The sequence below is a fragment of the Anabrus simplex genome, chromosome 1 (assembly GCF_040414725.1).
Source record: "Anabrus simplex isolate iqAnaSimp1 chromosome 1, ASM4041472v1, whole genome shotgun sequence".
Taxonomy (NCBI): Eukaryota; Metazoa; Arthropoda; class Insecta; order Orthoptera; family Tettigoniidae; genus Anabrus; species Anabrus simplex.
In genome coordinates, this window is record NC_090265.1 from 966,022,674 (window position 1) to 966,047,351 (window position 24,678).

The 24,678-nt window shown below is 39.0% G+C and overlaps 1 protein-coding gene across 1 annotated transcript in view; it reads left to right on the forward strand.

Moving 5' to 3' along the window:
- LOC136857827 (splicing factor 1) overlaps nucleotides 1–24,678 on the forward strand; it is a 201,762-nt gene that overhangs the window by 151,786 nt on the left and 25,298 nt on the right. Inside the window, exons 5-7 of the mRNA XM_067136790.2 lie at nucleotides 5,787–5,893; nucleotides 5,999–6,165; nucleotides 18,949–19,107. Of these exons, the coding sequence (XP_066992891.1) occupies nucleotides 5,787–5,893; nucleotides 5,999–6,165; nucleotides 18,949–19,107 (433 nt within the window). The remainder of the gene's footprint in view (nucleotides 1–5,786; nucleotides 5,894–5,998; nucleotides 6,166–18,948; nucleotides 19,108–24,678) is intronic.

Below are 24,678 nucleotides of genomic sequence, written 5' to 3' on the forward strand. Positions count from 1 at the left end.
AATGGTCTGAAACAATCTATAACACTCAGGGAAATGCAAAGCCACCAAATACTTTCACAGTCGTATCTCATTACACTTTTCTTGTTTTCAACACAGTCACCTCATGGTTTAGGGTTATACGCCTTGTGGAATGTTCCCAGTGAACTCGTACAGTGTAAGTTGGGATTTTTTCTGTGAATAACTGATTGGCAAAACTGTTTCTTTCAGTAGCTATCTCATCCCGTAGACTTGTGAATCACATGTTGAGGAATGTGTAGTGGGGAGAAATCTGGAAGGAGAGTGCTGTTTATGATGGGTTATCCCAGAATTTCATATAAAATTATATTTGGATGTTTTATCACCTGTTTTATTCCATTCCCGGCCATCTTCCTTTGTCTTTTTGTAGGCAGGATGGACTTCATTATCACCGTCACTTTCAAACGCGTCATCACTCTCATGTGAAACTTTTGTTATGCTGCTATAATTTTCACTGCTAGTAAATAGAATTGATTAATTTTCTAAAACTACGTCACTGCCCAATTCACTTTGACTATCCCTTAATATACGTTTGATTTTATTCCTTGTAATACAAGATTTGCTAGGGCCTGCAATTTCTGCTGTTTATCAAGCGGGTAATTACCCTACTTGGAGAGTAATTGCCTGTTGCATGATGCAATCTATGATGTTCATCCAACCTCAAGAGAGAGAGCAGATTCTCAACTTACAGATGGTATACTGCATGTCATGCCATCTCTGGACAGAAGGCTTGAAGTACTTGCAGCCTGCCAGGCGGCAAAGTATGCCAGTGAGTTAAGAGATGTTTAGGACTTGGGTGTTTGATGTGTAATATTAGGTTGAAAGGTCTGAGTGATAATTGGTAGTGAGAGGAAAAACCGCTGAGGAAGAGGACAGTAGGCCTCGAAACACACAAATACGGTGTATTAGGTGATAAAAAACGATTAATTGCACAACTCTAAGTATTGACAAGGCTGACATTTAATGATCAAATTTCTATTTATTGGATTAGAAAACATGTGCTGGCACAGTTTTTTAAAACACCAGTTTATTTTCTCTTTCTGTATTCCTTAGAACTTAAACTAGATGTGAGGTGAGAACATTCAGCCCGAGCAATTGTCAGGTAACAGGAACACCATTCACAGCCAGTTGTTTGTCCTACGTACACTTCCTATACCTGCCTGGAAGGATTTTATGATTGGCAGAAGGGCTGTTATGTACATGTAGCTCACTTCCAATCGGAGAGTGCCTGAAAAGGGCTGCCCCACCTAAGAAATAGGGCACAAGTTTACTTTTACAAAAAAGTTGCAAACTTTTGGCTGGGAAGACTTGGCAGTGAGAACACAAGCTGCTTGACTAACTGGTATCTTCAGGATATGCTTGAATGGAGATTTTTGAAGTAAAAATTTCTTAACATGAAAGTAAAGTTGAAATTCAGGAGGACAGTTTGGGGAAAATAGAAGTTTATAGGAAGAGGAATTAGGAATGAGAATAATTAGCCAAGGGATATACGAGGGGTACCCAAAAATAACCGGAATGACATCACCGTGTGTAGTAAGCGGGTGTAGTAATGATTTCTGCTGCTAGGCGTTTATAACGCAACTCATGGCCAGTTCAGTGCCGCCTGTTTTGTCGACCTCACTTGTTCTGTTCATCTGCAGTGATTGTTTATGCTAGCGCTGTTTTGTTCTTGTTTCGTTTTTTATGATGGCAAGTTTAAGTGAACAATGTGGAAACCTTTTATTGGGAAGTTTTAAGAAGATTGCACAACAGTGTTTGTCAAAAGAAGACCCGATTTGTGGCAGACAGTCTGGTTTTCGTGAGTAAACAATTGTCTTAAAATCTGACGCATATGAACGTGTTGCAGATAAGCTTAAAAAATCTCGAAATATTCATCCGAAATGCCTACTTGCAGACTTGGTTTATTTAGTTTTAATACCGAAAATAATCTATTACATTGGAAGATTGAACTGAACATACAAGTAAGTTTGGTGGTTTTCGGTGAAGTAAAGGAAATTCATGATCAGAAATTTTCTCATAGAATTCTTTCAAGGGTGTTGCTGTGAAGAACTTGTCCCGCAACAGCACATTGCATTGTAAATCGATGAGATCAAGTTGCAAGTTGTAGTGGTGTCATACATGCCAACTTGTGTTTGGAAGTCCGGCAGTCTACCATCTGAGCTACTCAGCCTGGTAATCGGTCAAAATTTGTCAGATTTTTGGAAAATTTGAATTCCGAATTCCACATGTATACCTACCACCTTTCCCGATTTAGGCCTAAGACTCCCGATTTTCGACGGTTTTTCCCGTCTCCCGATTACTCTATTATTTCTCCCGATTTTAGCTTATTTTTTGGTGAACTTTGAACATTTGTTTTGAAATCCTGCCATTTCAGCATTGTTCGCCACTGGGCGGAAGTCCTTCTCTCATTGGCTGCTTTCAGATGAAATATCGACGTTTATTAATACGAGAAATACGTGCGAATGTGCGATGTTCATTGAAACCTGTATATCGCGACGTGTATATCGGTCTTAAATCTCTCCTTCTCACGTGTTACAGTATGTTTGTATTTGTTCTCATGAGTCTAGTCAATTGTTGAGACTAGTCACTAGATTTGGAGTCTATTTTAGTAATTTAGTGACAGAACTTCAAAGATAGCGATTTTAGGAGTCATCTGTAGACAATTCTGTTGAATTTTAATTTATTACTTGATAAAAATAGCATCGTGTTTTGCATAATCGCGTGGACATGCATTTGCTAAGTAATAGCATCTTATATATGGAAAAGTAAGTAATAGCATCTAAGTGCATGACTGATTCACACACGTGGAGCACGAGTTCATACTATTTTCGGAAGGCTTATCAGAGACCGATCATCTCACCTACGTACTTCTTGTGAGGGAATAAATGTGTAATTTTTAGCCTTGTAGCCTTGTATAGTAACAGTTGGATTTATAATATACAGGGTGTTTCTAAATTCCCATTATGGACTTTGAGGGCTTGCAGTCGGGACTAAGACGGTTAAGTTTATCATAGGAACTTGTGTCCGGAAGCTTACCGTCTTCCCGCTACCCGCAAGAAACCACCACGGCAAACGTTCACAGCTCCTGCAGTTTCGGCGCTCTGTCCGATTCCTGCTACTTGTCATCTGGGTCCAGTTACAGGTGGGGCTCGATGTGACAACCACCGACGTCAGCATAGACACGGTACCTCCGTACAAAGTTTTCGTACACACAATCACCAATCGCTGGTCCTCCAACATCCGCCGCAGCCATAACTCGCACCAGTAGGTCTTCCTCGGATTCCACAAGGGTCTCATAAATCAAGGTTTTCATGTGACCCCACAGGTACTTGTCTAGCAGTGTCAAGTCAGGTGAACGTGCAGGCCTAGCAATCAGGCCACCATGACCTATCCACCGTTGCCCAAATCTATGGTGCAGATGATCTTGGACCGCAAGTAAAAAGTGAGGTGGTGCGCCATCCTGCAGAAACCACGTGTTTTGACGCACATGCAGTGGCACATCGTCTAAGAACTCGTGCAGTATGTCTTCAAGGAATATTAAGTACGCAGCACCTGTGAGATTTCATGGAAGAAGGTATGGCCCAATCACACATCCATTCAGGAACCCTGCCCAAATGTTCACACCGTATCGTTGCTGAAACCCGTAGGGGCACGCAGCATGCAGATTTTCAGCAGCCCACACATGACTGTTGCAGGAATTGAAAATCATCAGTGAAGAGGATCCGCCAGTGGGGACCATCTACACAGCGGTGCAAGAACCACCTTGAGAAGTGGGCTCTTGACTCAAAATCCTGTGGCTGCATTGCCTGTACCCTCTGGGGGTGGTATGGGTGTAGCTGCTGCTCATGCAGAACACTCCAGACAGTTGTGTGATCCACATTCAGTGTCCTTGCTATGTTTCTGGCACTCGTAGTATCATCCTCTTCCACTGCGTGGAGTACAGCCTCGTATCTGTTGGTGGTGAATCTACCCTTCTCTGAGGCTCGCTGATACACCTTCGCAAATAGGGCGTGCAAAGGTGTCTGGCGGTGTGGAAAACACTCCCCATACAACCGATGAGCAGCTCTCATATTGCACCGAGCTTCGCCGTACAATATCAACATTTTGGCATATTCTGTATGGTCAACAGCAACATACTACCTATGAACTATTGCAAGTATATTACTGTACGCACAGCTTATGCTATGCACGTAGTAAAGAATTACTGCTGTACTGTAGTATGAACGAAGATCACAACCACAACAGCAGGTACAACACGTCTCCGTGCAGATCACACACTCAACTGAATGGCTTGGAATATCAACAAACCTGTAGGGTTATGGGACATCACGTGATCGTTCAATGATGTATGTACTCTAGTCAGTGGCACTGAAAATGCGGGAGATTTGAATGTGTGCTGTGGTGGTTTCTTGCGAGTAGCGGGAAGACAGTACGTTTCCGGACACAGGTTCCTATGCTAAACTTTACCGTCTTAGTCCCCACTGCAAGCCCTCAGAGTCTGTAATGGGTATATAGAAACACCCGTATACCACAGTATTACTGTGTTGTGCAAGACATGTAGAATAAGCAGTTTTGACCAATTGTATCTCACGATTTTTCCTGATTTTCATATCAAAATCTCCTGATTTTAGGTTTTGTAAAGTTGGCAGGTATGCACATGAATTATGTAACATTTGTCTCTACATTTCTGGCACTTACAGAACATTTTCAGAGTAAAATTTGAACACTTTGGCTACTGTAATGAACTTTTTCACTCCCACGCCCGAGTTAACTCGAACATCCGAGTGTCTTTCGCTATCCCAACCATGAGTTAACTCGTATTTCAAATGCCCCGCTCTCTCCCGGTGCCGAATTTGGTCGTATGTTCCAGTTCTGTCGCTGAACGTGAGATGGCATCATCTGACAATGCTCAGAGAACACAGCTATCTTGATACATCGCAAGCGCCGTATATTTAGTCTCGACCCTTACACTATTCTTTGACAGCTGTCTTGAGTCGCCCAACATGGCTGCATCCACAAGCACTAGTAAACAAAGTTTGACGGAAAGTGATATTTTAGATGTTTTAGGTAATGATGACGAGTCTATTACGAGGATAGTGGGAATGATACCTTAGTGAATGATTCTGTGGAAAGTGATAGGAGTGATTTATCTGAAGGGGGGAGGAGGAGGAATTAGAAATTGAACCTGATAACATGGTGCGGAAACGAGCGAGGTTTGTGCCACCACATACAGTTTCTCGTAGAACCTGGATAAATGACTCTAATTTTACACCAATAAAGCATGATTTTGGCCCAACCCAGTCTGGCATTAGGGACGAACTTAACCTCAACGAACGTTCTACTGAATACGAAATATTCATTAAGTTATTCACAAAGGACAAATAAGACAAGCCATAAGAGGAAGGAAACTAGATATGAATGTGTCAAGTGTAGTGCTTCATGTTGTGTACCCCCGTGCATGGAAATATACCACACAGTAGTGAAGTTTCGATGAAAATGTGAAGGGATAATGTTTTAATTTCATTTTTAGTCATAAAACTTTGTAAATAGTTGTAAATGAAAAATAAATATTAACTTATTTCAGCTAGTGTGAAATTATCCAAAATAACCCGGGATGGGGTATGCATAAGCAGGAAAGATCTTGGGAGTGAAAAGGTTAATAGTAATTACAGGATTTTGAACAAAAAATAATGTTCATGATCAATATTAACAGTATAGCTTATTATTATATCCAAGTTATTTATCCTTCTTATGTCTTTCTTATTTTATAGGCCACCAATAATCCGTGTGAGTGATAAAGTTATGATTCCCCAGGATGATCACCCTGATATCAACTTCGTGGGGCTTCTTATTGGGCCACGCGGAAATACTCTTAAATGTATGTATTTAAAATTTAGGCTCTTTATACACCCTTTTTTATTTTATAAAGTGTAATTTTCGTTACGTTTTAGTTTATATTATTTCTTCATTGTAATATTTATAGCTATGGAACGTGATACTGGAGCAAAGATAATTATTCGTGGAAAGGGCTCTGTGAAGGAAGGTAAAGTGGGTCGTAAAGATGGCCAGCCTTTGCCCGGAGAAGATGAACCACTTCATGCTTATGTAACTGCTAATAATCCCGAAGCTGTGAAGAAAGCTGTAGATAAGGTGAGAGTGTAGGTTTTAAGTTTTATCCCTCTGATCTTCTTACCTGGTGCGATTTTGTTTTTCTGTTACCAAAGAATCTTGGTGGAGCTCTGTGGCATTTGAGGATATTTAAATGTACCAGATCACTTTATTAGCTTCTGGCATCTTGAAAACACCCCTTCAGGAGAAACTTGCTTCGGGAGATGATGGATTTGATTCCAGTCGTGGGCAGCCCTGAAGATGGTTTTCCATGGCTTCCCATTTTCACATCAGGCAAATGCTGCTGGTGTACCTTTAAATAAGGCCACGGTTACATTCTTTCCACTCCTGGCCCTTTCCTATCTCATTGTTGCCATAAGACATGTCTGTGTTGGTGTGACGTAAAGCAAATTGTAAAGAAAAGAACAGTCTCAACCTGCCCGTATTTATGGCAATGATTTGTGTGCTATTTAACAACTATTTTATGCCCTTTGATATGTATATTATATACACTTTGTTGCTAGTGGTTTAATGTCACACTAACACATCAAAGGTGTTTGGCAATGCAGGATTGGGAAAGGGCTAGAATTGGGGAGATAGTGGCCATAGCCTTTGCGTAGTGTGAAAATAGGTAAGAACAGAGAACCCTCTTCAGGTCTGCCGACAGTGGGCTTCAAAACCATTATCTCCCGAATACAAGCTGATAGCTATGTGACCCACATCCCACAGCCAATTGCTTGTGAGACTGGTTTATTCAAAGTAACTAAGTTTAAATGTTAATGCCATTTCTATTTTCCTAACTCTTTGCTTCAGTTATTTTTTCGCTGTACTGATACAGTAAAACCTCTGTTTAGCATTTTAAAGCCTTAAATTGAGGTTTCAGTGGCAAGCACACCTTTTCCAGGTATCTTTGCCTGTATGAATGAACATAAATTGCACATCACACACATTTATGCAATGACAGCAATAAACCGTGGAGATACCTACCCTACACACCATACTGTAGTTACAACCTTGTACCGTTTGAGCTGAAGATTACGCTTGTGTTAAACCATTGTGTCCACAGGTTGTGATAGTAATGAAAAAATCATCATTTGTAGTTTTGGTCATGAAAGTCCTGAAAAAGTTGTGAATTTTGTTTTCAGATCATGAAAATAACTAACGAAGAATTTAAGATACGTGAAGTCTCTACAGTGAATAAACCATCAGTGCCATGGTTCTTTTCATAAAAACGTTTATTTTTTCGTCATCTTCATTTCTCCTTATCCAGCTGTGTCGGGGCATTTGTGGTATTTCTCCAACTTCTTCTCTCCTTCCACTATTCTTTTACTTTAATTTTATTCCGTTGGGTCTCAGCCCCACGTGGATTTCAACAATTTTTTTCCTTTTTTTTTTTTTTTTGCTATTGGCTTTACGTCGCACCGACACAGATAGGTCTTATGGTGACGATGGGGCAGGAAAGGGCTAGGACTGGGAAGGAAGCGGCTGTGGCCTTAATTAAGGTCCAGCCCCAGCATTCGCCTGGTGTGAAAATGGGAAACCACGGAAAACCATCTTCAGGGCTGCCGACAGTGGGGTTCAAACCCACTATCTCCCGAATGCTGGATACTGGCCGCACTTAAGCGACTGCAGCTATCGAGCTCGGTATTTTTGTTCTTTAACATTTAATTCCACCTATCACATTGTTACACAGTATCCTATTTGTCCCTTCATACTGTACCACTATTGTTTCTCACTATTTCTCACATTCAGGAATTTGTCAAAATAGTCTTCACATGTTTTCTTTATCTCTTTTGGCTGTGTTAGTAACTGTCAACCTTCATCTTTCATCAGCTTTGTGCATACTCACCATAGTGTCTTCTTTTGTTTTTACTCTTGCAGATGTTCTAACACAGGTGTTCTTTGTACAGCTTACAAATATCTCTTTGAACTTGGAACCTTCCACACTTCCTTCTTCCATTGCCAGAATTTGTTGGTTCAATATCTCCTGTACATTTTTACCTTTTAATTTTCATACCTTTATTTTCTTCTCCCTTATTTCCTTTATATTTTCAATTTCTCTCACTCTCATTATTACAACCACTATTGGAAGATCTTCACCAAAGGTTTTTCCTGGTAGAGCCATCCATCAACTGAGACCTGCACTTGCTGCCACATCATCATCATCGTAGTCGTCGATTTTCCGCTCCAGCAAGCTGGGTGCAGGTGTTTACAAGCCTCTTCCAGTTCGTCTTGTCCATCCACAGCTTTTGCTGCCAATTTACATCACGTTTGGCAAGGTCTTTGAAAATTTGCTTGCCACCACGAAGTAACAAATTTCTGTCTTCGTCCTTCTGTTACCCCAACTATATCATGCACTGGATTTTCTATTATTCTTTCTAAATCACATATTTCGTCATATACTGTTTGTTTGAAAGTGTGATACTTTTGAATAATAATTAACATGTTTTTGAGTGTAAGATTTCTGGATACTGTAATTAACATAGTGACACCCCTAATTTAAAATGAATTACTAAATAAATATAGGTGGGTAATATTTTTATTTTGTATCATTGTAAGTGCAATATTTTTGAATAATTACCCTATTAAATACTTTACAAAACAAATCTATATATATAAATAAGAATTTTGTTTGTACATTGCTCAGAATTTGAAAAGAATGGTATTTCTGTTTCCGTCATGTCCACAGTAACAAGGAATTGCACTTTTTATTTTTCCGTAATTTCTGTCTGTCTGTATGTATGTATGTACACGCATCACGAGAAAACGGTTGAAGAGAATTTAATGAAAATCGGTATGTAAAGTCTGGGAATGAGACATTACAATCTAGGCTATAAATAATTTTATTTGCGCTGAGTGAAATGGTAGTTTAGGGAAAGGCACGTAAAATTTAATATTTCTTAACTAAAGTAAACTAGTTTCCTCAACCCGAGGTGGTGTAGCTCTTTTTCGGTACTCCCTCAATGAAGTTGAGCTGCGTGTACCATTTTACCTCATATCAACCTTCCTGCTGTTATATCTCTGGCAGTACTGGGAGTCAAACTCAGGCCCGCAGGAACGGCAGGTAATTCTGCTAACTGTTTCGCCGACGGACATCCTTAACTACAAAACTACAGACATATCACATTACTGTCCTCTTCATCAGTATGAATCCAATCATCATCAGATAAAGAAGATACCTCATCATCACTCTCCGCTTCTAAAACTGTTGAAATATCCACACAATCAAGCTGATCTACTTTACGTTTGGAAGCCATGCTTCGCGACATAAATGGCTGGATGGGAAGGCGCTAAAACAAATATATTTCACAAAGCTGTGACAGCTCTAAAAAACAATACGCAGCGTGATCTCGTGGAAAACATATCAACTAATGCGATAGATTTCATGCCTCTACCCTCAAGGTAAATGCGCGATAAAGTTTACGATCGACTAATGCTGTCATACCCACTGTAGAAGCCCAGCGCGAAAACTTCTAAAGACGTCATACCCACTTAAGGGGTTTATAGTGGTATATGTTTCATATTGTTGTAACATCTTCAGCCACATAATAACACTGTTTAGATGAAAAAATTAATACATTGACAAAGTTTACAAATGCTTTCAGAGGAAGTGACATTTTTAAGGACACAAATGCCTTGAGAGAAACTGTCTATAGAATTTATTACTATTGTGTTGTGTAGAATTGATGCACTGTTATTGTCTGTTTTAAAAGATATTTTTATATCATGTTTTTTGAAAATGTTGGAAATCTGGTATATCTGTGGATTATTAAAAGTGATTCACCTGGTCTTCTTTGAAGTGCATTCTTCAAATAGGAAGAAAACTGAGAACTTACACAAGACATGTGTTTGTGATGAGTGTTTAACATCCATATCTTTACTCATCTTGCACTGAATTTCAACAACACACTTTTGCTTCATAAATTTTATCTGTAATTCATGTCTTGCCTTAACTTTTATTGATTTTGACTGATGATGGTCTTTTGCAAGACCCAAACTAGTTTCATCAAATATATGCAACTTTTTTGAAGGTTACAATAAATAGTATTGAATAGGTGGAAACCTTTAGCTTTTGTTTTACATTATATTGCTCTTCAATACGGAATAATATGAAATTTATTACCTATGAATGTACATAGTCCTTCGAGAGCTACAAGTCGGTCAAGCGGAACGGTGACCAAGTGGGCACCGTACTTGTCTAGGAACCTCGACAATGTGAGTTCGAGTTGTAGCTATATTTCTTGTACAAAATAAGTTATTATATGAGGGAACGTGAAGATAAATATGCGAATTAGGCATACTGCGGTAAACTTTATTTTCTACCTCAAATTTACTAATATGTTGTGACCATTCGTGGATCTGGGAGGTTCGAAATGACATGATTTCCTTCTATTAAACCTCGGCGAGTATCAGCGGTTCGCAAGAAACTCCACTCACGGGCATGGTCATTCGGCGAGTACCGGTCAAATCTCTTCCAACATCAGCTCAAACAAAGTATTATTTTCGTGTCTTACCTAATTGTATAAAGGCTCTTAAATTATAATTTGAAAATGAAAGATTGCAGTAAAATTTTGGAAGGATATTCCATTTAATTAAGTAATCATGAAAGAAAATAGAATCATCATCATCATCATCATCATCTGACTAGACAACATGACAGAGAATTACAAGTAACACACATCTTATCAATCTTTGTTGGTTCTGCAAACACATTAAAAACTTTTATACTCTTTTAAACTCTTAAATAATTCATCACAATATCTGAAATATTTTCCACAAATAATGAAATTATTAACAGTTCCGAAAATCTGCCAGTCATGAAGTCATTCACTTTGTTCATTCATCTGAGTCAATATTTGCCCATAGTCCGCCTTCCCCAGTTCTGTCTGATCATTTAACTGTCTAGCTATCTAATATACAACTTGAATATCCTGGTAGTTTGGCTCCCTAATGTTGCATGAGAAAATATAATAACCTGTCAATCATCCAAAAGACACAAATAAATTCAATAAATGAACAATCACGGTGAGGTCACACTCATCTGGAACACTCAGCTTCGCCATACCTGAAAATCAACATCATCTAACTACTGGCATGTTCAATGAAACGATAATCTCGGAAGGTCTGTACTGCATCTGCTCTCCTCCAGTGTTTCCTGAAAATAACTACTGCCTAAATAACTACAGCAAGCAATTACCTTGAATGCCAACTCACTTCATCAGGTGACATTAACCTCATAAAACAACTTATTTTATTCTTTATATATGTCATACCGAAGATCCTAACAACTCATCCGCTAATATATCCGTTTTACCTCTATGCTGTGTCGTAAATTCTTATTTTGATGATTTCTACACGCTTAACATTTAATCTCTCCGGGATTCCTTTGGAAATACTAGCATCACATTATTCCGCTTGCCTATTCAGAATCTTTAAAATAACATGATGAACATCTCACTTAACATTACTACCGAGGTTCATTGACATTCTTGAAGATTTACCACATTACCGTAGTGTCAATCTCAACAAACCATATTCTTATAATAATCACACTATCTTATCATAACATATTCGACGACCCTAATATTTACCATATCTCATCAAAAATGTGCACCATGTCTACATCATTATTCAAATATACAAGCGCAGGTATCGAAGAACCTCACTATACGCATATAAAATCATCATATCATTTAGCATATACGCACTTCATTAAATTATTCTGTGGCACAAGTTATTCCAAAGAAGATCTTGACACTGACATTTATTGTGTACAATCACTCGCTGAACTTACCTACACAGCACTCGATATTATCTCATTGCAAATAGATTCTCATGATTATTCAGACAGTATCAGGAAATTAGATGAAATATAATCGCGCCTGTATACCTTTACTACTTGACATTGATGATAGACCGAATTTCACTCTTACCCATGATTAGATCAACACCTCACATAGATACATAATGACAGACACGTTAGGTTACTCAAGCCATATTCTTAAAAAGTCACCCGCATTATGATGACAAATCTAACACTAGTACAGTAAAACCTCGTTAATTCGAAGTCGTTGGGACTCAAAAATCGGACTTCGAATTACGTGATTTCGAATTAACCGCCAATTCGCAATTCAGAAGTACCAACCCTTGCCGCGTTACAAAATATTTTAAGGCCCGTTTCAGTTAACCTTGCTTCACAGTTTATACCTTTCAAATGCCATGAAAGAAGAACTATTTCCAAAATGTATCCAAGAAGGTGCATTTACAGTATTCAAATAATGCACTCGGATATCTCACTGGTAAACATAACCTTACGCAACGAAAGAAAGAAAGAAAAAAAGCACGATTCAAAGACGAGGAGAAATCTATGCTGGCTCCCATGTGCAAGATTTTTATTAATTGGATTACTATGCTGTATGCATTTTAGATGCCTTGTATTTCCACAGAAAGTACCCGATGCCCTTAAAATCGAACTTTCCTATGACTCTATCCTTGTACGATTTCCCGCCATAGCACTTCACTCGTACTTCAGAAACGTAAACACTTGCCGCGTCACAAAGTATTCTAAGACCCATTAATACATGCAATCACCTCGATTCACAGTTTAAACCTTTCAAATGCCATGGAGAAAACTATTTCCGAAATGTACCCAACAAGGTGCATTTACAATGTTCAAATAATGCAATTGGATAAATCACTGACAAACATAACCTCGCGCAACGAAAGAAAAAATCGCACAATTCAAGGACGAGGATAAATTATGCCGGTTCCTCTGTGCAAATACATTATTTTTTGGATTTCTGTACTGTTTGCATTTTTAGATGCTTTGTACTGGCATGGAAAGTGCCCGACGCCCTTAAAACATTGTAGCTTATCGAACTTTCCTATGACGAGGGGATGAAGTATCTCGCTTCCATGTGCATTCCAACGCACTACTATGACCCCCATCCCTCACACTGTACGATTTCCCGGCTGGCAATTTCTCCTTTAAAACCACAAGACCGTTTGGGCTCGCATGAAAATAAAGCAATGCAGTTTCACCGGCAATGTCAATGTTGTTCGGTGCCTACGAATTTATTATATTTCCCACGTTTTTCGTCAACTGTCGGCATCGCCAGTGTTCGCAGATTCTGTTTTCCCGCACACTGCATGTTGCGTGATATTACGGCGTTCCTTAAAAGGTTGAATACAAAAGAATTCCGATTTCATTCAACTTAGCAATCATGAAGCGCACTGTAGACCCACCGAAGTGAGTGTAAGTGCGGAAAGCTACCCCTCCACGTTCCAGAACGCGCGTTCTATTATGACGCGGAGCGGGTAAATTTCGAGTTGAAATTACTCTGTAACATACTATTGTTTTAAAATGTAAAGGCAGTTTCGAATTAAAAATCTGAATTTCGGTAATGGGGCCGACATTGTACTTCGAATTACGAATTATCCGTATTTCGAATTAAACAATTGAAACAACGTGCAAAACTGTATCTCCTGTTTCCGGGAACGAGAGCTGCTTCGAATTAGGCGGGATTTTGAATTAACCGATTTCGAATTATCGAGGTTCTACTGTATAAGCTTCTACAAATAGAATAAGGGAAAACCGTGCTTGGGTACTTAACATCCGAAGAGTCTGTTGTTCATCCGATCCTTTAGGTTGTGGTAGCTATGGACATCTGTTTTCATGTTATTGTGGCAACTCCAGCAGAACTCGGACCCATCAGAATCCCAGTCCCGACTTAGGCACACATCTCCGTCTTAGCTGGATCCTTCATCATAATAATAACCAGTTTCGTTGTTCTTCCACCCTGAAACTTGTACAGACCAGATTAGAATAGTGCTAAACAGAGTTTAAAATTCTCAATTTCATTTACTAAACTCGCCTTCGTATATTGACGTCGTACAATTGGTTATTGAGCTTTTATAAACCTTGCGATATCTTAAAAACTCTTATAATCTCCTCAATTCCTTCCAATATGCATCAGAGCTATTCTCGAATCAACCTTCTATGATGTTTTTTCTTCATACATTGTCATAAAACAAAATCCCATTTTAATAACATCACAATAATACTTTGGTTTGCATTTTATGATTCATATTAAAATTCCTATGTCATAATCTCCGTTGCATATGTTTTTGACATTTGAGGAACTTTGCCTAACACAGTCACTCTTTTCATTCACGGAACTGCACAAAGGAACACATTCTGCCGTTCATTTATTTTCTCGATGCATACGATCCGTCACTCCGTATGCGCCTTCTTGATGATTGACCTGGCATTGCTCCAAACTGTTCCATGGCCTTCGCCGCGTGGCGTTTCTGGACTTGAATGTTACATATGAGATTTCTCCTTCACAGCTGTTGGTGCGATCTTTCATTTGCCGGCCTCTATTTGTATCCCAAGTCATGTTTTTAATTCAATCATCCGAATACCACGGGGTTCTGAGCTTGTGAATTTCCTGATTTCATCCCATTAGGTTTCCTTTTAATGAGCAAGTTGTCTCGGTTTACGCACGTAGTTGGACGTATAGACTGGACGTATTCCGGCTGGTTGTGTACTTATGCACCGCTTCTGTTGATCTATTTACTTATAACTTTCAATGGCTCCTTCGCTCTTGACCTCGAGACCACTGAAAGGTTGTAATATATGTGTGTGTGTGTGTATATATATAGAGAGAGAGATATCCAGCCGTAATTGTGAGAACGTTTAGGCCTATATTAATTTCAGGTAGAAAATAAAGTGTACTGCAATTTGCTTAATATTTTTGTTCCCATTTTTATCTTCATGTTCCCTCAAATATGAATTTATTTTATACAAGAAAAATAGATGCGACGATACTCGAACTCGCGTCTTCGAGGTTCGCAGTCAAGTATGGTGACCACTAGGCCACCACTCCGGTTGACTGTGGCGTAACTCTCCAAGTATATATGCATTACAGTGGAATCGGGGATTCATCAATTTTTCTGAAATTATTAGGTTGCAGAACTGACATGTTTAAGTAAAATGTCATCACAATATGCATCAGAGCTATTCTCGAATCAACCTTCTATGATGATTTTTCTTCATACATAGTGTTCTATCACCTCCACTTTTGTCCGTCTCCGTAGCATAACGGTTGGTGTTATTAGCTGCCGTCCTTGGGGGCCCGGGTTCGATTCCTGGTAGTGCCAGAAATTTAAGAATGACAGGAGGGCTGGTATGTGGTTGAAATGGTACATGCAGCTCGTCTCCTGTGGGGGTGTGCCTGAAAAGAGCTGCACCACCTCGGGATGAGGACACAAGTTTACTTTTTTACCTCTACTTTGTCTGAAGTGGGTGCTGCGTCATGACATTTGATTTAAAAAAAAAAATAAAAGCGTGTTGACCTAAAGCCTTTTAGCCCCCCACGGTACATTGAAGCTCGTTGAAATCGATTAACCGCAGAGTCTGGCCTCTCCTTGTTAGATATTATGCTTCAAACTCTTTTCGTGTAATTGTAGGCGACTATGTTCATGAGTGCAAAAGAACAGTGTGTAGAATTCTTCAAAGAATTCTTGCTGCCATTTCATTGTTAACGAGGCATTACATTATTTTCCCACAATGAAAGAATGCCCAAAAATCATTCAAGACATGTCAATTATCACATTTTTCTGGTGATGTAGGAGCCTTAGGTTGCACTCGTATAAAAATATATTGATTGTTGTGATATAACAGTTCGTTCTTACATTTTTCAAGCACACTCGCATACTTTCAAATTAAATCTATAACAACATTTGTCTCACATTCAACATCATAACGCTTTACTTGCCTCTTTTTATATATATATATGGTGTTTGTTCGGGGCTTCGACCTAGAAAGATCTTTTGCCCCTACTTGCACCATATGTGGGGAACCTGCATGTATTTTGTAAAGGGTGGAAGTGTAAAGTGTTGAATGTGAGGAAAGGAACATTAAGGACACGACACAAACATCCAGCCCCCAGGCCAGGGATATTAATCATTTACAATTATAAACCCCTGACCCGGCCAGGATGCGAACCCGGGGCTGCCGGGTGGCAGGCGGATGCATTGCCCCCTACACCGCGGGGCTGGATTTTGTTGCCTCTTACTTGACATGTTTACGTCTAAATGGTTTCCGCTAACCATAACCTATAATGATGTCAACCATGTGTGACAAAATACTATTTCAGCGCACCGCTACGAGCGCTTTATGTACACAAGGGATGATCACTGCCAAACGCATTCTGAAATCTCACGAAAATGTTTTGTAACAAATGTTGGAAATGTGTTCGTGAAACAGGGTACTTTTAACTGAAGTGTTAAATTAATAATAATTGTTATTTAACATTTAAGTAAAACCTAACGCAGAGTTGAAAAATCTGGGCCCAAGATACAAGGACGGTTTGAAAAGTTCTTGGAATCACCGCTAGATGTCAATGCTAGAGCAACGAGGTTCCCACGCAATAATCACACATCCTTTGTGAGTGAACACGTGGCGCGTCAGTGCTCTAGCTGCAGGAGTGTGGTAGTGATGACTCTTTGTTGTAGTTCCCGCGTAGTGATTTGTGGCAATGGAAAAAACTGAGATTCCAGCAGTGATTAAATACTTTGTAAAGAAAGGTATGAAAGCAAAGGAAATTCATGCCGACTTTCAAAACACACTGGGGTACTCTGCTCCTTCATTTTCAACTGTTGCCAAGTGGACCAGCGAGTTTAAATTTGGTCGGGAGAGCTTGGATGATGATCCGCGTAGTGGTCGGCCAAAAAGTGTAACGACCCCAGAATTTATCGCAAAGATGGATAAAATGGCCATGGAGGATCGTCGACTGAAAGTGCGGGAGATTGCTGAAGCTGTAGGGATGTCTTCTGAATGAGTATATTATATGTTAACCGAAGAATTGGGTATGAAAAAATTATTCGCAAGATGGGTGCCTGTTTTCAGTGCAACCATCAAGGTTTTTTGCGCCAGTTTGTGACTACAGATGAAACTTGGGTCCACTACTATACCCCAGAGACAAAACAGCAGTCAAAGCAGTGGAAACATACTGATTCACTACCACCAAAGAAAGCAAAGGCAGTGCGTTCGGCCGGATAGGTCATGGCCTCAGTTTTCTGGGATGCAAAAGGCATTCTGCTGATAGATTATCTTCCTACTGGTCAAATAATTACGAGGCAATATTATGCCAACCTCCTAGACCAACTACAGGTAAAGATACGCGAAACAGGGCCTGGTTTGGCAAGGAAAAAGTTCATCTTTCATCAGGACAGCGCTCCGCCGCACACAAGTGTTATTGCCGTGGCAAAACTTCATGAACTGGTGTACAAATTGTTGCCACATCCACCTTATTCACCTGATTTGGCACCATCAGACTTTCATCTATTCCCCAAGCTGAAAATTTTCCTCGGTGGACGGAGATTTTCTATAAGGGAAGAACTGACGAATTGGAGAGGTATTTTGCAGGCCTAGAGGAATCTCATTTTCGAGATGGGATCAAGGCATTGGAACATTGTTGGACCAAATGCATTAGTCTACAGGGAGACTATGTTGAAAAATAAAAGCAGTTCCACCGAGGTAAGATACTTAATTCTAGTACATTCCGAGAACTTTTCAAATCACCTACGTACTTCACCGTTGATTCACATAACATACATAACAAACGAAACACCTTCAGAGGGTTGAATAAATCCACCTCTGTTTTTGCAATGAATTAAAACTGGTAACCTATGAAGCATTGCTAACTAAGAGCTCTAAACACACAGAATGTTTTATTGTAAAGACATAATTTAATACCATGCAACATATTAAACTCGAATTGATGGCAGGGTTTATCATCGGCTTGAGTTCCCACGCTCTGTGGAGGACAAAATGCTTGCTAGTAAGGTGACTCATCATATCTGGCTTCACCTCGCGCTCCATGCCCTTTTTATTGGTCTTACATGTTCGCTGAACGTTACGCACTCGCTGACTTTCCCATCACTCATAGCGTTAGGGCTGTGCATTTCAGTCTGGTGATGATTTTCTGCAGGTGGCACATTTCTTACTGACAAAAACCAGATAACTGGCTGTACTTCACACACTGCGAAGCAACAACACAGTACAAACCTGTCAACCAGTGTGTTATGATTCAGTGTGCATGTGCAAAAGAACAAACTCACAGGGTTTTAAAAGATATGTAAAACCTGACTGTAATTTAAAAATAGACTTTGTTTCTCTCTCTCTTGTGATTTGAACGGTTTGATATTACTTAAAGAAACTTGTAAGTTACTTGCCAGAACTGAACATTAATGCTTATACTGTAATTGGTTAAGAAATCCATATGTTTCATTGGAAGTTAGTGGACTTTACTTAATAGCAGGGGAAAACTGAAAGAGTTTAAAAATTGTAGGAAATTGAAGTTAAGGTAGCACAAAAATTATTTGGACAAATTTTGAATTTAATTTTGAGGTTTTCTGCATCTGACCAAACAGGCTTTTATCCTTTTTGCAGTTCTCAACCACATATTCTTGCTAAACATTATTTTCTATGATGATCAGTATTGAAACAGTGAAGCATGGCAGTTTAAAGTGCTGAATGAACAAAGGTGGGTAAATATTACTGGAAAAATGTGTTTTTTATATTCATCTCGTGAAGATTGTGTAAGTAGCCTATGAACGTGTTGCAGTCGAGCAATAGGGTGTTGCACAGTATTTTAGAGTTCAGTAATGCATTGCCATGGAAAGACTGTGAATATCGCCGGTCTAAGACATTCATAGGTGTTGTTCCTATTTATTGCCTTCTGTTCCATGTGTGTTTTCAAAAATATAATATTCATTCTGGGCTGCTCAGTACCTAAAGCAATTTTAAGTTTATTGCAGATAAAGGAGATCATTAGACAAGGTGTTGAAGTCCCTGAGGGCCAGAATGATTTAAGACGTATGCAGCTCAGAGAATTAGCTCTCTTAAATGGAACTCTGAGAGAAAATGAAGGACCACGTTGTTCAAATTGTGGTGCATCTGATCATAAGTCATGGATGGTATGTATTGCGATTTTATACTTGTATATGTATTTATTTATTGCTAGCATATAAGTCATGCAGTTAACCCATTCATTGCCAAACCCGTATATATACACGTTATTGAACGCTGTGCCTTGTCCGTCAAACCCGTATATATATACAAGTTTTGGTGCAGTGTATACTTCACCGATCTCACAAATGAACGCAATAAAGAAGTTCTGTATGGCAGATATACCACTCCATTTTGCGTGTTGCACTTCAAAGCAAATGCCAGGACAGTTCCTATTCAGAAGCCACAGCCAATTCCTTCCACTTCCTTACCCAGTTTCATTCACCATCATTCAATTCGTATTCATTATCTTCTCAACTGAGGTGTGCATCAGGAAGGGCATCGGCCGTAAAAATATGCATTAAGATGTAATCTCACTTCATCCCCGACCCCGTTCTGGGCTGCGGGGCTAAGGGGACGGTATGCATTCCATTAAGGCCCGGTTGTATAAAACATTTGATCTGAGTTTAACGAGGAAAAATGGCTGCCAGTCAAGTTGAACTTCGATTTTCCGTTGTATAAACGCTAATCTAAGATCATCTCGTCTCGATCTAAGTTCAGATTTGACTGGCGAATATTCGTCGGTTAATCTCCTTGAACCTAGATCATTATCGTTCATATTAAACATTGAACTAGTCCTGAAGACTTGAGAAGTGTTTCCTTGTATCGTATCTGCGTAAGAATACCGCGTCTTAATAATATCGAGATGAGTTATAAATATCTTGAATGCTAGTAATTAAATTATATTGCTAAAGATCGCTAGATTTTTTCAGAAGTGAGGTTATGTGAATATCATATAAACAATAGCCTACTGCCATACCAACACGTTGTTGTTACTTAGTTTTATGATACTGCTTCAATAATGAATTATTTTAAATTATGTTTCAAGTTTACAAAACAAAGCAACTAGCAGGGATGTCAGATTATTCCGACTTTTCGTCTGATGAAGAAGAGTTGATTTTACAATGAACTCCTCGCGTCTTTCGGTACAGACGGAATCCGATGATTGAAATGAGTGATCAAATGTTCAAAATGAGATTCCGTTTCTCGAAAGATGTTGAGGAACGACTGGAACTAAAGTTAAGGGACATACTACAAAAACCTACTCAAAGAAATTATCCCCTGTCACTCATGTGTATGTTTTGCTACAAGAAGTTTTCAATTGGTTGTTGGAAATTTCTTTAAATTGACAAGTCAACGGCTTTCTCGTTCAACTTTGATGTCACCATATCGGTTCTTTTATTTTCTATTATATGTTTGTAGCTCGATAGTGCAATATCCACCAGATCGTCCTTTTATTTCGGTGTGAAATTCGCAGAACGCTCCTTTGAATTTCCTTCCATGTTTACTTCGCGAGATTTCAATATTTCTTCTTCTTCTTCTCCTGCTTCGACAGTCACGGCAGTTTCGTATTTCATTTGTTTACAGTCACGGCCAGGTCAATCCCGGCATTTATATATTATCCAAAGGGCCGAGCTATTTCGTATTTCATTTGTTTTGCGGTGTTGCCAAGTCCACTTTTTTGAACTCCGATTACATTTGAACTACATATGTGTAAACCGAGTTCAGTTTTATACAACGCGATGAAGTCGTAACCTCAGTTCATTTTCAGAACTAAGTTCTTAATTGATCTCCAGTCAGATGTCTTTATACAACCGGGCCTAATAGTATCAATAAAAATGTATCTGTAAAAGTGCTTCTTCCTTTAAAAATCCCGGCCCAGAGGGTTCGCCTGGTCATCAAAACTCGGCAGTGAAAAGGTTAATTTAAGTTATACCATAACTTTATTGCATAAATTCTGTAGTAATTACACTAAGTTTAAATGAGAGGAAAGAATTACAAACCAAAGTAATGCAGTAATAGAACAATTAACAGTAATAAGTTAATTGAAACTATGCAAAAGTCATTGTTATTAAAATTCTTATGTGGTAGTGTTGTAATTGTGTTTTTTAAATGATAAAACTGTTAAATTGCTGGAAATAAGGATGATTTTTTTATCATTGTTAATTATGCCTGTATATTCTAACATGAATAACAGCAAGAATGAGGCTGACCACATTATATCTCTTTTGCAAATATTTACATGACAGTCAGTTACGAGCTTTGTAGTATTATATATAAAAGTATTGTCTGCCTTCAGCAGTATAACGTCTCTTTGAAATAGAAAGATGTGGGTTACTGCTTTGATGATGGTGCCTAGAATTATAATTTTCTGTATACAGGGTGTTTCAAAAAGAATATATGTATTATAAAGTATTATTTGGTCAAAACTATTGATCGCTGCACCACAGGTTATTATAGGAATGAACACATTGTCTAGTTTATATTCATTGCTGCTAGATGTTAGTTGTCTTCTGTTTAGCTTGGTTACCGTTACATGTTTAACTTTGATGTAAAATTGCTACTCTCTATCAGAAATCGTTTTATGTACTAGAGTTTGTGAAATGTAATTCCGTTATCACAGTGCAAAGACGTTTGAGGTTGATGTACCATATCGATCCTACGAAAGGATGGAACATTTGTAGATGGTATCGGCAGTTTTTAGACACAGGATGTGTATAAAGGAAAGAGTCCTGGCCACCCTTGTGTTTCTGAAGAAAATAACGCACAAATTCGAACCTTTTTTCAACGTCGTCCAACAAAATCAACTCGTCGTGCGAGTCGGGAGTTAGAACTGCCTACAATAATAATTTGGCGTGTTTTGAGACATCGGTTGGTATGAAGCTGTACAAGTTACAGCTGATACAGGCTCTGCATTCTGATGACCACCGCAAATGTGTGGAATTTTGTAACTAGATTCATAATGCTATTCACAAAACGCGTTGTGTTCCGTGATGAAGCGACTTTCCATGTTAGAGCAGGTAGAGAAACACAGTGTTTGAATTTGGGGCCTACAGAACCCACATGCATACACTGAACATGTATGAAATTTGCCCAAAGTCAATGTGTTTTGTGGAATATACTACTCGTTCGTTTACGGCCCATTCTTCTTTGATGGAAACATGGTTAACTGACAGCAGTATCTTTCTATGTTACAAAACTGGTTGTTTCTGAGGCTGCATGAGGAAAACTTCATTTTTCAACAAGACCCCCTCACTGGAGTTGCCAGGTGCATGAATATCTGAATGAAACTCTACTGAACCGTTGGAGTGATCGTCAAGGAGCTGGCGACTTTGCACATGTCAGCAGGGCTCCACAGTCACTGGATTTGACTCCTTGTGACTTCTTCCTGTCGAGTTTTGTTAAGGATAACATTTATGAAGCACCACTACCACAGAACCTAGAAGATCCTAGAAATATTGTGACATGTATGATAGAAAAACTTGGATGAGAGACACTGGGGGCTAGAAGGGAACGGCCACAGTTATGTGCCGTGTATAATGCCTACGCGAATAAGCCAGCATCGGAAGAGTTGAACAGTTGACTAGAAAAGCTCTGTTAGACAAACAGGACAGATCGTCCACATAAAGTAAAAGGTAGATAGCAGAAAAGTAAGTATGGTAAATATTCGTTTGTAAATTGGGGAATTGATGATTGGAATGCATTACTTGCAGCTGTCTTAGAGCCTTTTCCCAAAAATGTAAGATGCTTCAAGAATAGACTCCAGCATTCTGTAATCATCATCATTTAACCATCTCCAGTTTTCCAGGTGCAGTGTATGAGTCCTCGCCACTTCAGTCAATTCAGGTACCACTCTTCTTCCTGTACTTGGTTCCAGTCCACTCCTCTCTGTTCTAGGTATTGTTTGACTTGTTCGATCAATCTCCTTTGAGGTCTGCCTCTGGTCTTTTGCCATCTAAAGTTCTCTCCAACCGTTCTTTAGCTACTGAGCATTCTCATTACATGGCCATACTATTTCAATCTTGATCTGATTATGGTATCTCATAACGATTCTCTTATTTGAATCTCGTGGCGAATCCTCTTGTTGCAGACCTTATCTCTCCTGGTTTTTTGTAGCATTGTCTGGAGGAAATTCATTTCTGCAGCTTAGAGTCTACTCTATCTTTGACTGTGATGATACAAATTTCAAGGCCACTGGTTATAATGGGCAAGAAGTAAGCTTGGTAAAGTGTGTGTTTGGCTAGTATTGGAATCTGGCTGTCCCAGAGAAGGCTTCTAACCTGATGGTTAAGGACAGCTCCTCTTTGAACTCTGTTTGTGATTTCAGCATTTGATCGATTATCTTCAGTCAGGACACTACCGAGGTATTGGAAGTGGTTAACTTCTTGCAATTTCTGTCCGTCTACTGTGATATTTGCTCCTGACTTATGTCTGTTTACTGTCATAACTTTTTTTTTTTTTTTTTTTTTTTTTTTTTTTTTTTTTTTTTTTTTTTTTTAAGGCTGATTTTAAGTCCAAATTCCTTAAAATGACAATTCCAAGCATTAATCTTTCCTTGAACTACTTCCTCATTACCTCCTCAAATTACCACATCATCTGCAAGTGCAAATGCCTTGAATGCACTGTTCTTGCTGTGCTGTTTCACTCTTTTCATTCTCTCATCTATCACTGTGATAAATAGTAGAGGTGACAAAGTGACTTGTGACTTGTTGCACTCCTTTACTTGTTACAAACCAGTTGGAATAGTCATTTCCTGTCCTTTCGCAGCTCTGGCAGTGTTTGTACAACATTTTTACTTTACTGATGAGAGATTCTGGAACGTTTCTCCTTCTCAAGCAATCCCAAAGACCTCAGTATACTGTCATAGGCTTTTTCTAGGTCCAGAAAGACAAAGATGACATTTTGTCCCCTTTTCCCAGTGTTTTTCCATTATCATCCTAACAGAAAAAATGTTGATCTGTTACTTCGAAACCCGTATTGTTCTTCCTCAAGCTGTGGTTCGATGATGTTTTGTAATCTTTTATGTATCACTTTCTCCGTCAACTTAAGTCCATGAGACAGGAGTGAGATTCCTCTATAATTGACACATATGTCTATTTTCTTTCTTGAAGAGGGGGACTATACAACCCGTAGTCTAGTCAGTCAGGATTTTTTCTTCATTCCACATAGCATTCATCACTAAATAGCCACTGAAGTCCATAAGTTCCAGCAGCTTTAATCATGGCTGAGCTCACCTCATCAAGGCCAGGTGATCTTCTTTTGCTCAAACCAAGTCAGTGGGGGATTCACTTTTTCCAGCCTTGTTCCCAGTATCCAATTCCAAATGAATGATTTCTGCTGGGTCTATTCCATTATACGGGGAAGAAAAATACCTTCTCATCTTTTCCTGATTGTCTTCCTCTCTCCACGTTATAATTCCATCATCTCTTTCCAATGCTTCAATAGGTACATGAATAGTTCTTTTGCTTTTCACAATTCTGTACAGACGTTTCTTATTTCCTTTACTGTCTTCTACCAATTTGTCAGTAAATTCAAGCCAGTTTTTCTCTTTCTCAGATTTAATTAGTCTCTTTGCGCCGTGTTTTACGTCTCTATACTTCTGTTCTAGTTCTCTCAGTTTTACGTAATCCTTATCTGTGCCTTTTACGTTCTCTTTATCTCTTTCTCGTTTTGCCGTATTCCTATCTTTTATGGCTTGC